The sequence below is a fragment of the Bubalus kerabau genome, chromosome 5 (assembly GCF_029407905.1).
Source record: "Bubalus kerabau isolate K-KA32 ecotype Philippines breed swamp buffalo chromosome 5, PCC_UOA_SB_1v2, whole genome shotgun sequence".
NCBI classification, from domain to species: domain Eukaryota; kingdom Metazoa; phylum Chordata; class Mammalia; order Artiodactyla; family Bovidae; genus Bubalus; species Bubalus kerabau.
Window position 1 is genome coordinate 114,622,671 of NC_073628.1, and position 13,591 is coordinate 114,636,261.

The window sequence follows — 13,591 nt, forward strand, 5'->3', positions numbered from 1 at the left end:
TATCAGATGGTTGACTTGGTAGGGCCAGAAAACCATCTTGCTCCCAACCTCCACAGCATAAAAAAAGGATGAGTGTGATCTTGACAAAGAAGAGGGATAATGGGGAGGAAAAGAGAAGAAGGGATCTCATTCAATGAAAGAGAAAGATGAATTGCTAAAAACATATATAAATAACTAGAAAGCCGTTAAGTAGAATACTAGCTCCATAAGTCATCCCTCCATAAAAGTGAATTCAGTTGAAGCAGAGCACCAAAAATACATTTCTTAATTCTTACCTGTGGATCCCTATACCCTTTTCTCTTCTCTCTCTCCTCCCACTCTGTACCTTTCCTTTCCCATCTCTTCTCCTACTCAGCATTCTTTAACATCGTAAAGGCAAGGTCATACCAATAAAGCAATTTCGATTTTCATCTTTTCTTTTCATAAGTGGTACTTACTTGCAAGGGCCTGGCTAATGTGCCCTCTATGAACTTGGTTATTCTTTTTCTCTAGTCATTGGAAAATGTCCCTTACTTTTGTTACCATTTCCCTACCTGTGACCCTTCTCCAGTATTGTAATGTAATTAAATTTGATTTTATTAAAATAATTCAGTAAAGGTCAGCCCTTTCTGGAATAGGATGGTACATGTTGTTTTGTTTCTATTAAGTAGCTACATAATAAAAATTGGTAGGGTACATATTAGTATAGAATATTTCTAATTATCTAATCTGAATAAACAGATCATTCAGAATGCCCATTTAAACCAGTCTACTCTGTCAGCAGTTTTTTATCAGAGCCATTAGTATGGAGTGATAGGAACGAATCATTTACCATCTTTTTGCCCTTATCTACTTCAATTTAGTAATGTAAGGAACCAAATAGCCTAAAGATACATAGCGCAAGGTCAGGAGCGTGCCTTAGAGAGAACCATGATGTAACCCATGATCAATTGAGTAATCTAGGCTTGGACCCCCTTTAGTCCCATGAAATAACTGTCCATGAGGAATGATGATTTCTAAAATGATTTCTTACATACTTTATCCCTTTTTTAAAAAATTTGCTTATTTTTGATTGAAGGATAATTGTGCTACCGTATTGTATTGGTTTCTACCAGATATCAACATGCTAGCCATCAAGAGTAGCCCTAGGCATCAGGGGAACCCTTGTCTTCTACTCTCCATGTGACTCTGTAAACCCCCTTTTCTGTCTCTGCCTTCCCCTCATCCTTTCCCACCTCTTGCAACCCTTTCACTACGCCCTCTGCAACTCATAGTCTGTCATCAGTCCAATCAGCTCTTTCTTTCACCCCTTCTCTGAAGGAGTTCCTTGATCTAGATCTCCTGAGAATCTGTAGCTTTCTGAGGACACTGCCTTGCGTGAGGTCCTGTCAAGCAATGGCTGTTTTCCTCTCATGGCCTTCATACCAGGCTGCCTGTGGGAGGCATCCTTCTCCTTTCACGGCTGCTTCCTGTTTCTTCACCCACTTTTCCCCTATAAAGTCCAAACTCTGAGTCTCATGTTATAGTCATCTTCTAGCCCCACCCCACACCGTCATTTCTCCTCATTTCATACTGATTTTAGCTCCTGACTCATCATCATTATCTCCAGCACTACTCCTGCCTTCACTTGTGAGGATTCCAGTGTCTGCAGAGATGATCCCTTCAACACACTGGCTCTAAGTTTCCCAAACTCCTCTCCTCCAAGAATCTTTTTGCCTCATTGCTACAGCTTCTTCACATTCTCAATTGTGCCTGTCTATTTGACCATCGCCTGCTATCTTTCTAGCTCATCCTTTTTTGCCAACAATTTTTCAATCCTTTTGGGACCTATGGGCCATTGATCTTGTCACTTTTCTGTCCCTCATACCTCTGTTACCCTCTCTTCCCTCTTCATCCAGCTTGAATTCCATGATCACTTATTTTAATCTTTGCATACTGTTTCCTTGCTGCCCCCGCCCCCTTTTGCATCATGTCATATTCACTTGGCAATGTGATAGGTCAGTTAAATCCTGCTGCTCATCTATCCTGCTCTGCTTCCACGGAGCATAACGTGTCTGGAGAGAATCACTCCACCACACTGATGGTCTTTAACTAATGGCTGCAAACCTCATGTGAGCCTCTAACGCTCCTTGGCAATCACAGAACATTTCCTAGTCTAATTACTGTCCAACTCTCCTGGACTCGTCCCTCTCAATCTATGTGTGGTGAGGTACCAATTTTTTCCCTACTTCATCATGAATAAAAAAACACAATAATATGAATTGTGAAGCAATATGAAGTTTTAAAAAGACAAAAGTCTAAGTCCAAATTTTTTATTAGATTTAACAAAAAAATGAAATTGCAGTTCAACAATAGTCATAATAAGAAAAGAAGAAATAGAATTACAAAAATTGTACATGTTTATAGAGAGTGTGCTGTAAAATGAGATGAATCTACTGGTGACACAAAGCACACTTCTTAATTTCTACGTTGTTAAATTGTTTAAACAACTTGTACAACAAAACAGAGCAGTACAGGAGCTTGGACTATACTTTGAGTAGCACAATCCAGAATGATTTCTGAGATGATTTTTTTACATTTCCTCATATATTCTGACTCCTTCTCTCTGTTTCTCTATTACCCTCACTTATAGCTGTTATTTTGCTGCTTATTTCATTAAGAAAATTCTGGCACTCAAGAGAACTCTGTTACTATGTCTACACATCCACCAGCAACTATTTCCTTATACATTGATTTTCCTCTTTTCACTGTGGTTGGATTATCCAAGGTCCAGCTGTCAGCCCCTCCCTGTGCCCATTCTTGCCTATTCAAGAATATATCACCGGGAGTTCTCCCTTATTTCTTTTACATCTTCAACTCTTTGCTCTCTGCTAGATTGTTCCTATCAGCATGCTCTTATTTCTGCATGAGAAAAAGAAAAAAATAAGCCTGCATTAATCTCACTTCTGTCTCCATTTACCATCCCTTTCTCTGCTTCTCTTCATGCAAAAACTTTTAAAAACTTCTAGCCACTTTGTTTCTAATTCTTCTCTTCCCATTCTCTCTTAAACCTACTTCATTCACACTCTAACCTTCGCCACTTTGTGAAAATTGCGCTTATTTAGCTCACTGGTGACCTCCACATTGCTAAATTCAGTGGTCACTTCTCACTTCTTGTCTTACCTAATCTTTAAGTTAGTGGCATTTAATGCGCTGATCATTCATTCCTTCTCTTAGCACCACTTTCTTCACATTGCTTTTCGTGACACTCTGCTCTCTTAGTTTGCTCCCTTTCTCTCTGGCAGTTACTTCTGGGTCATCTTTGGAGATTTCTCTCCTGCTCTCCAGATCTCAATGAGAGAGTGCTACGGAGTTCAGTCCATGAACTTCACTTCTTTAGGAATCTCATCCAATCTTATAACTTTGAATAGCCCTCTAAAGCTGATGATCTTAATTGTATGTCTTAAGCCAACACAACTCTTTTCTTGACTTATGTATCAACCTGCCCATTATACACCTTTACCTGGATATGACTTTGTCCCTGTTTTAAGCACATCAGGCACGTTCCTACCTTGACCTTAGCCTTGACTTTTCTCTCAGATATTTGCATGACTCACTTTCTCACCTTCTCCAGCTCTTTGCTTGTATGTCACTTGCTTGATATGGCTACTCTGACCAAATTACTTAAAATTGCAACCCCTCCCTGTATCTCCATTCAGAAATTCTGATCTAATTACCTGAATCTTATTTTTTTTTTCCTGTAGTATTTACCGCCTTCTAAAATGCTATATAATTTATCATGCTTCTTGTCTCTTTTATATAAGCTTTTGAAAACGTTATTTGCTCAGTTGTGTCTGACTCTTTGTGACCGCATGGACTGTAGCCTGCCAGGCTTCTCTGTCCAGGGAATTCTCCAGGCAAGAACACTGGAGTGGGTTGCCCTTCGCTAAGGCAGGGATTTTGTCTGTTTTGTTCAATACGGCATCCCTCCGTACTTAGAACAGTTCCTGACACATATGTAAATTCTCAACAAATATTTGTTGAATGAATTTTGAAATAGCCAAATTATAAACTTTTAATTTCTGAATATCCATTTTTTTAAATTTAAGTTTGAAAAGAGCCGAACCTTCTGTCTTTTCTTTTTTATGTGATAAGTCTTCTCTCAACACTAGGTGTAATAACATATTTTTTTTTTCTAAGATTGGATAATAAAAGTGGAAAAAAATCCATAAGATGCTTTTCTGTTGTTGAATGTGAAATTCCATCTTTATTTATTGAGCACCTATTATGTGTGCAGTATTGTGGTCGCAAAAAATGCAGTTTTGTTAGGAACACATTCAGGTAAATTAAAAGTTAAAACCCATTTGAAACTAGGAACAGAGGTGGTGGCTGCACACCATCATGAATGTACTAAATGTTACTGAATTACTCGTTTTATGATGGTTAATTTTATGGTACATGAATTTTACCTCAATGCAATTTTTTAAGAGGATTATAATATTACCACAAGGGAAAGATTAACTAAGATATTGCCTTGGATACTATATGGTTTAAAGTGGAGAATAGCAAAAAAAGGATTTACAGAGAAGTTTACTACTGAGTCATGTGTTTAGGGACAAACAGAAGCTCACTTGGAGGAAAAGATGGGAAGGATATTCCATATACATATAAAGATGCAAAGTCAAGAAACATTTCACATCTCTTTGGCAAACTGCAAAATGTTCAGAATTCTTGGAATATAATTTGCAAAAGGAAGACGGATAGCTGGCAAGAGGTGAAGAATAAAGTTCTTTAAAGGCCATGCTAAGGAATTTATACTTTATTCTGGAAATGATTTGGATCATGGAAAGGTATTTAACAGGGAAATGACATCACATTTGCTTCTTAGAAAAGGAACTCTGTTGATCATGTTGAAAATTGAGTGAAAGGGATTGGAAGGAAATAGATGAGTTATGTTACTGCAATAGACCAGGAAGGGGATGACAAGTTTACAGAAACAGTTTAATGTCTTGAGACAGGTGTGTTCTACCATTATTAAGTAGGAAAAACTGGATTAAGTCTCTAGGATAAGAAAATGTTAAGGCATGGTTATACCTGCTACTTGAATTTTATTTAACATTCTGTTAATTTCATGGTAGGAAAAGACTAGAAATCTTTTTTTTTTTTAGTGGAAGAACCTGAATACACTGTTACTCTTTTACATTCCACCCACACGATCATGAGGAATATAACTCTTATCCTTGGAGTTTTGTGTTGAACAATTCACAATTCCTTGAAACAAGGAGTTTAAGGAATTTCCTGCCAAAATTATCCTAAAAAGCTGTTTTAAACCTTAATCAACTAATCATGGGGGTGTTTATCGCTGTGTTAATAAGATCAAGTAAGAGGGTTCTGAATCCTTAGCCAGACACTGTTGGAATGTGGGAGGATTCTATTAGTCTAGTCTCACTCATGTATTCAGTGTGTGGGATCTCTTAATGCTCTCTGTTAACTCTGCATGTTCCCTGTCAGCAGTGGAAACAGGATGGGGAGGATGTACATGGGAAGCGTGCTGAATGCACGAAGTTACCCGCTTGGGAAGGTAGCAGAAGGATAGACCTGGGCAGAATGCTGAGAGTCTGCCAGGAATATCACCTTGAGAAATGATTCACTGATTCAGTAAATTGCTTCATGCAAATTGTGCCAAGCAAACATTGCTTATGTGTTATGAAATACACTTCCCTGCCTGGATGCCAGGATAGGCCCCAGCTGGCTTGGCACCAGCATGGTTCAAAGAGGACGTAGGAGGCCATGTGAATTCCATTTTGCTTGCAAGAGATAAGACCAAGTAAACTAGAGATTAAGGAGCAGAGGGAAACGTAGAGAAGACAATCATGACCCCACTCCCACCCCCCGGAGTGCAACCAATACAAAAGTACAAAAGAAAGCTTAATTTCTGAGTTTCTTTCTTTTGGCGATAACAAGCCATTAAGAATGGCTCCTTTTTCCTTCATTCAAACTCTACTTTCTGTATCTGGAATTTTAAAAGCTGGGATGCTAATGTAAAGGCTTCAAAGTAGTAATAATGCAATTTCAAAATATTTTAAAAATATTTTTCTTCCTTTCAGAAAGCAGTATTTACACTCAGATATATTGATGAAAATAGCAGTTAGGCTTTGTGCAAATAACTAAAATCAAGTGTTATTTATCTTGGAGTAAACTACCCATGGCATATTTCATTCAGAGCTGCTTTTAAGTTATTCAGCAGATACATAATGTGCCCCTGTATGTGAATTCACTGTTCAGAGTTACAGAGAATAAGACACAATTCTTTCCTCTCTCTCCAGTACCAAATTTAGTTGTGGGAATAGGATATATAATTTTAAAATGGCATTTGATAAATAGCACAAGTAAACTGGATAGAATAAAAGAAAGAAATCTGTTTATTCTAAAGGACTACAGTCTGTTGTCATTAAGATGCTGTTGGCAATGGCCAATTACCAAAGGAAGCTTAAGAAAGGAAAGGGGTCAGAGTTATGTGTTATGAATATTAATCTGTGGGATGTATTGGAAGAGGGAAAGATAGGAAGGAGACAGACCAATTAAGAGACCACTATTCCTCTGATCTAAAATCTTGAATGGTTTCCCAGTGCTTCCTGAATTATGCATGGCCTGGTATTAAAGCCCTCCCATGTGGTTATAATATATTTTGGTATTCTCTCCCACTTCTCCGCCTTAAGAGGCTCTAGCTAAATTGACTAACTCCAGGTTCCAAAAGTAAAAAAAAATAGTATATTTACCAACGTCTTGGCTGATGTTATATTTTTTCGTTTGTGTAAAATGGCCTCCATATCCACCTATCAAATATTCATTTATTCATTTGTGAGTTGTAACTGTTTTAAGGTTTGAGAATCTACTGGTAAGTAAAGCTGTTAACTTATGTGGAATCAGTTGCACAGATGAATAATTATGATCCCATGTATAAGTATAGTGGCAAAGAAAGATGTATTATTGGAGAAATCTCAGGAGATGTGCCCTAACCTGCCCTTAGGGGATTGATAGAAGGGAAGGTTCCTGAAGAGGCAATGCCTGTCCTAGGTCTCAGGGTGATCAGAGTGACCTGGCAGGTATGGAATAGAGAAGAAACTGAGAAAAAAAATATTTCAGACTGAGACAACAAACTCAGCAAAGGCACTGAACTGCAACATAGGGAATATGTTACGGAAACGCAAGCAAATTGGTGTTCCTAGAATGTAAAGTGCAAAGCTGGATACCCAAACAGTGGCCAGATTGTGGAAAACCTGGTATACTATATCAGGAACCTTGTACTTACTCTGTAAGATAGTGGTTTTAAGACACTTTTAGCAGAACAACCCTTTCTTTGTAGAAAAGCTTACATAGAAGCCCTGTACAGCAGGTAAACTCCAGATTAGAGTGTGGTTGAAGCAGAGATGCGAAGAACTGACTCATTTGAAAAGACCCTGATGCTGGGAAAGATTGAGGGCAGGAGGAGAAGGGGATGACAGAGGATGAGATGGTTGGATGGCATCACCGACTCAATGGACATGAGTTTGAGTAAACTCCTGGAGTTGGTGATGGACAGGGAGACCTGGCGTGCTACAGTCCATGGGGTCGCAAAGAGTCGGACACAACTGAGCGACTGAACTGAACTGAAGCAGAGAGGTACCCTTCTTGTCACGTCCACATACGAGCGAGCATACCATCTCTTCTTTGAATACCACTGCAAAGGAGAGCAACTGAAGGCTGTTAAGCCTCAGAATGACATGGTTACGATTGCATTTTTGAAATACTCTGTTAACCCACATACAGAATAGATTTAAGGGGCAGAATATCCCCAACAAAGAGACTATATTAGTAGTTTGGATAAGAGAGAACTGGAGGCTGTTGGCATCAGCTGTGATGGAGTAACTGGTATAAGACTAGCCCTCCCATTGCAAACAACACAAGACTGGACCAAGAAATATACATAGCAGCTATTTTTCAAACATTGGACAATAGGCAGCTAAAGAGTGGTGGTCACCACTCTCCTTGAAGAAAAAGAAATGTCAGAAGACGCACAGTATAAGCCAAGAGAGGTTGAAAGAAAGATAAAAATTTCTCTCATGTTATAGAACCTGAAAGATGCACAACTTTTAGAGTAATTCAGTATACAAGTAAATGTGAACTAGTAAGCTAAATTAGGACAATTGGAATGGAAAAAATTGTTTTTTTAAAGCTGTCTTTTTAAAAACTAATTTTCTTTGGCTGTATGGCTGAGATTTGTAAAACTCTTGCTTAGTTCATTTGAAGATACTTAAAATATTATACCTCTAACTTTTAAGAAGCAGGTCAATATCTTTAAAAGGATAATTTATGTAAGAAGCAAATCAATGGTGTTGTAAAAGGAAATGATTCTTAAGAAACACATTTAGAATAAAAGTAAACACTATTCTCCCTTATACTGAGTCAGAAATAAAATGCCCTAAACTGAAGAGTGATGCTGTGAATAAAATCATTCATCATATTTTAAGTTTCAACTGTGGGAAAGAAAAAATCTGCATTGAAACTTTGAGAATATAATTGTGAGTGACATTTAGGCCCAAATAAGATGCTTGACATATTTTATTTATTCTCTTCTTAGATATGATACAGATAAAATATGTGATAATGGAAACCATGTCTTCCTTTTTCCTGGTTATGGCCTTTATGAGTTTCCACAGAAAAGATAGTAGGTCATTCCCTCCTAAAATATAAAAAATAACTCCTTTTTTCTCTGTGGCTTAGGTCTTCATTAATTCAGATAATAGGCATTTTGGGGGAACTATTGCAAAAATAGTTATGTTTATTTAGGTTCATCTGTTTGTTCAAAAATCCAAACTACTTTTTTTTTCCCCCAAATTTACCTCCATTCTGTCCTTCGTCAGGAAGGGGATACATTTTTACCTTCCCTACTAGCAGGGGGTTATTTAACCTCTGGGCGCTACTCTTAATTATTTAAGTAGAGATCATTTCCATCCTGAAAGGGGCAGATGACTTAGATTACTGTTCATAAAGTTTTCTATTACAGAGCTTTTGGAAGAGTTAATGTCTTTACTGATGCTATTATTTCATATCCCCTTATGTTTTAGAATTTTACTTTTCTTAATTCCACTAGCAGTAACTGTAGTTGTAGCAATGAGGAAACGGGGAAGTTTTAGTTTTATAAAGTGTGAAAATTTTCAGTCCTATGAAGACATGAGAATTTTGCTCTTCAGACTCTCAGTAACGCAGAGAAAACCTCCTTTGGTATCGTCCCCTTGACCCAGTCATAGGACTTGAATTACTGAGGCGAAGCAGGAAGCAGATACACTTAAGCTTGTATCCGTCCCAGTTTTGCTGGATCAGTTGATGTGCCCATAGTAATCACCTGGAGAAATAAATTATTCCTCATCTGTAAAACGGGGATAATAATAATAGCTCCCTCATAATGTCACACATGTAATTCCTTAGCTTTGTGCATGGTAGGAACCTAATACTAGTCATTATTGAAATCTGTTTAAAAATGTCTGTATTGGAGCCATAAGAATTAGAGACTATGATTAATTGTTGCCGAATTGGTTGCCTGCACCCACACCGGGGTCCTAATCTAGGCCGAGGGGTCTTGGTCGAGGAGGTGCTTTTTCCACTCAGATTCACACAACCAATAATAGCGAGACTGGTGCTGAGAATAGAATGGCACATAGTTTATTCAGTGACCAAAGAAATAGAGACTTCTGAGAATTTAGTTCGCAAATCAACTTCTCAACCTCATTCAGGTGGAGATACCGTCTATATAGAAGGGTTGAGGTAAAAAGGACAGAATTGAGTAAAGAGAAGGAGGAATATTCATGAGCTATCTGAGAACAGGGTGCTGTTTGTACACAGGACTGAGGGGCACTCCTTTTCAGTCCTTACATGGACTTTTCCAGTTGTCACGGCAATTGCCAATTGTCATGGCGCTTGAGGGTGTGTCATGTAGCATGCTAATACATTAACAGGGAACGAATAATGAAGATCAAGGTCCACCGGAGATCAGGTCTTCCGCTATCTTGGGCCTGCTTGGCCCTAGCCAGTTCTTGTTTTTCCCTCTGTAACTTCCTCTTTTTGTGATTGAGCCTGAAACTCAGATAAGGGCGGTTAGTGTCCATTTGAGTGAGGGGCGGGGGCATGATTCTGAGGCCTTGGTACCATAATTCCTGACATAGTTTGCCAAACTATTTAAGATGTTATGAACACTATTCTTAATTCCGATAGAGGTTACTAATAAAATCTCATTGTGAAAAGTTTTTGCCCTTCTCCCAAAGTAAGATGACTTGGTCTTTTGCAATTACCAAAACTGGGGGAAGCAAAAGGAACTTCGAGCCATCTCATTACTTCACAATGATTACTGGTCTGTAAATTATAAAATAGTTAATGGCAGCAAACATCGTTTATACCATTTGTAGTTCTCATTCCACGTGTACAATCAGAAAGAAAAATGCCAGAAAAAAATATTTTTTAGAATTTCAAAAACTAGTCTCACTTGTGGAAGAATATATGCTAGTATTAACTATCTCTAAGTGCTTACTTCTAAAATTGGAGAAAATTTGGGTGATTTTTACTACTTTTATCTAACAAAACCTTCTTTTACAAGAATTTTGGAATTCTGGTTGGTTGTATTTCCATTTCCTTACTGAACGGTAGGCAGAATTGGAACTCGTGCAACAGATTTCTGATGTGAAAGAATCTTAACTTGTGTGGGTGTCTTGTTTTTGTGTTCCAAGCTCCTCAAGCAGATACACACCTGGATGTGATTTGTGCATACTTCACGAAAGCTCATTTACATACTCACCTTTCCTGATCTTTCCGTTTTCTTTTTTAAAGAAAAGCTTCCTGAAAGGGGTTAGTAATACTTTAACCATTGTGTAGACTTTATTTCTCCATTTCTTCTGTTTTGCTCTGATGATTGCACACTCCTACCATCATCACCTAAAAATGTCATTCGCTCAGAAGGTACTCATGGCACAATTAAGCTTCATCTCTTTTTTGTTTACTAGATACCTGTGGACGGAGGACAAGAACAGCAGGCGGATTCCACCAAAGGGCGATGCCTGCGGAGAACTGTCAGTGTTCCTTCCGAGGGTCAGTTTCCTGAATACCCACCAGAGGGCGCCACTAAACTGGGTAAGCTACTATGCAAAAGGAAAGAAATTACTAATTTTTATCCGGTAATTTATGGACTTGTTATTGAGAGTGTTACAATAAAAGAAAACATCTTGCATTTACTGTTAAGTAAGTACTTTAAAATATAGTCAGAGGTCATTAGAAAGTTTTATTCTTTATAACCAAGCGATAGCAAAGTTGTTTCACAGAGATAAAATTTATCTGAGCGCTAGCGTGGTTGTAGAAAAATCCTAGGCATGTCGATTGATGTGTTGTTTCTGGTTTTACTGCTTGGCTTTAAATTTTTAAAGAGTGTTAGATGGTCCTGTTGAGGCACTAGGGAGTCAGTTTTGGTTGAAAACAGTATCGAATGGCTTGTGTCCTGTGCACAGAACTGCTGGTGTTGTCTTGCATAGTGTAAAGTTGGATTAGGCTAATTTACCTGAGCCAATTATATACGACCTATGTAAGTTATTTTCAGGCTTGTGTTTAGAGTGGCTGACACAAGGGAGACATCAAAAAACCCCACTTGAATTGTTACATACTAAGGAAATTACTGTCAGTATCAAAGCAGTTCTTTCTGTTTCTCACCAAATGAATCTGTTTGGCCTTTTCATACTTACCAGTGGATAGTTAGATAATTAAAATAGGTAATTTTAAGGGAATATAAATAATATTAAATGAAATAATGAAAGAATTGGAAACACAGGAGTTGTTTTGGTATTTTTACATTGTAGCAGTAGGGTTTGTTTAGTGCACCTAGACATTTAGTCATAGATACTTTGTAGGTAGGTAAAACAATCATTTATTGTCTCTCTTTTTGTTAATATGGATAATTCTGTGATTTTGCTGTAGTTTTTAAAATCAAGATTTGTTTGTTTTTGCCTTTTTCTTCATATCTTTTCATTTTCTAAATGGAACTTTGTCAGAATTTGAATCCTTTAGTTCCCTTTTTATCCTGTGACATTTGTTGCTTTTCTAGACATTAGTCAGGTTAGCAAACACTTCTTCAAGGGGTCATACTTGGAAGAATCAGATTATCCTCTGATCCTGTTTCCATTATACTTCTTTAAAATGTGTTGAAACCAGTTTAGGTGTGGGCTTAAGTTATGTTGCAAACCTGTCTGGGTGTGACCATTTTATAGCCTGTTTGTATTTCACATATAAGTTTTGTGTGAACTGGACTACCTCAGAGTTGCCTTCTTTCAACTCCTTTGCTGTCATTATTTGTAATGTTATGTTGATGACTCTCTTTCTCACCTTCTCTAGGATTCTCTGACTATTCATGCTTTGATCCACAAAAATCAGTTGATTTTGAGGAAGTGCAATTATAGTCTGAGTGATTATTTTGATTTTATAGAAAGGGAATATATAGTACATTGTTAAATTTATGGCCAACATTCCAGGTACAGGTCCCAAGACAAACTAAGATGAAGTGACTAAGATGTGTACTCCAGAGCCAGCCCTCTACCTTCTGTTCTTGAAAACAGATTTGGCAGCCATCTTGATTCATGCTCATCCATCATCATTTTTGGAGTGGATTTCCTAAATTTAGCACTGGGAGTTATCACTCATAAATTTTAGAGAGGAAAAGATTCTTTCTGAGGCTTTCTTCCTCACTTGCCAATCTGATGTTGAATTAGATAATTATTCTGTTGTTCTATTTTTATTTCCCAGTGATTTGTCTTGAGGCAGAATTTTCCACTGTCAAATATTTAATTGAGTAATTGCTGTATCTCTCTCTATATATATATATACACACAGATATACATATATATATATTTTATGCCAGTCCCTAAGAATGAAAAGAGGTACAAGATAAGATTCCTGCCTTTAGAAAATTCTTTGAGGAAGATAGATTATTGATGACTGTTCACAGTATATGCTATTATTGTGGTATATTGTGTGTGGTTTGGAGATGTAGTTGGAGATGACAGCATTGAGCTCTTTGGCATATCATAAAGGTCTTAGAGGTAATTGTGGGAGCTTTGGCTTTTACTCTGGGAGGGGGAAGCCGTAGACTTCTATACTGAGACCAGGGAAGCAAGAATGGAAGTTTAGAAACCAATTAGTATGCTACTGCAATAATCTGGAAAGGAGATGAAAGAACTTGGGCCATAATGGTGGTAGCAGAAGGGCTGAGAAGTGACCAGATTATATTTGAAGGTGTAGCCAGCAAGCCAGTTTGCTCGTTGGATTGGATGTGAGAAGTGAGAAATGGAAGAAGGAAGAACTTTGGCTAGAGCAGCCAGAAGAATGAGGTTGTCATTTTTTAAGACTGGGAGAAATAAGTTTGAAAGTGGGACTGACTAGGAGCTCAGTTTGGACATCTTAAGTCTGAGGATCTTATTAGATACACAAGTAGAAATGTGTGAGTCTGGAAATTAAGGGAGGAGTGCAGACTGGAGATACAGATCACACGCTTTTAGCAAATAGATGGTGTTCGAAGCCATGAGATTGAATATCATCAGGGAAGGGTATTTAGGTAGAAAGG

At 37.8% G+C, this 13,591-nt stretch overlaps 1 protein-coding gene across 5 annotated transcripts in view; it reads left to right on the top strand.

The window, feature by feature from the left end:
• The window catches only part of RASAL2 (RAS protein activator like 2), a 402,889-nt gene that overhangs the window by 208,598 nt on the left and 180,700 nt on the right, over positions 1-13,591 (top strand). For all 5 annotated transcript variants that reach the window (XM_055582761.1, XM_055582754.1, XM_055582755.1 and 2 more), the window contains exon 3: positions 10,992-11,118. Coding sequence is in view for 4 of the 5 variants with exons in the window: in XM_055582754.1 (XP_055438729.1) it covers positions 10,992-11,118 (127 nt within the window). In the remaining variant the exon portion in view is untranslated. The remainder of the gene's footprint in view (positions 1-10,991; positions 11,119-13,591) is intronic.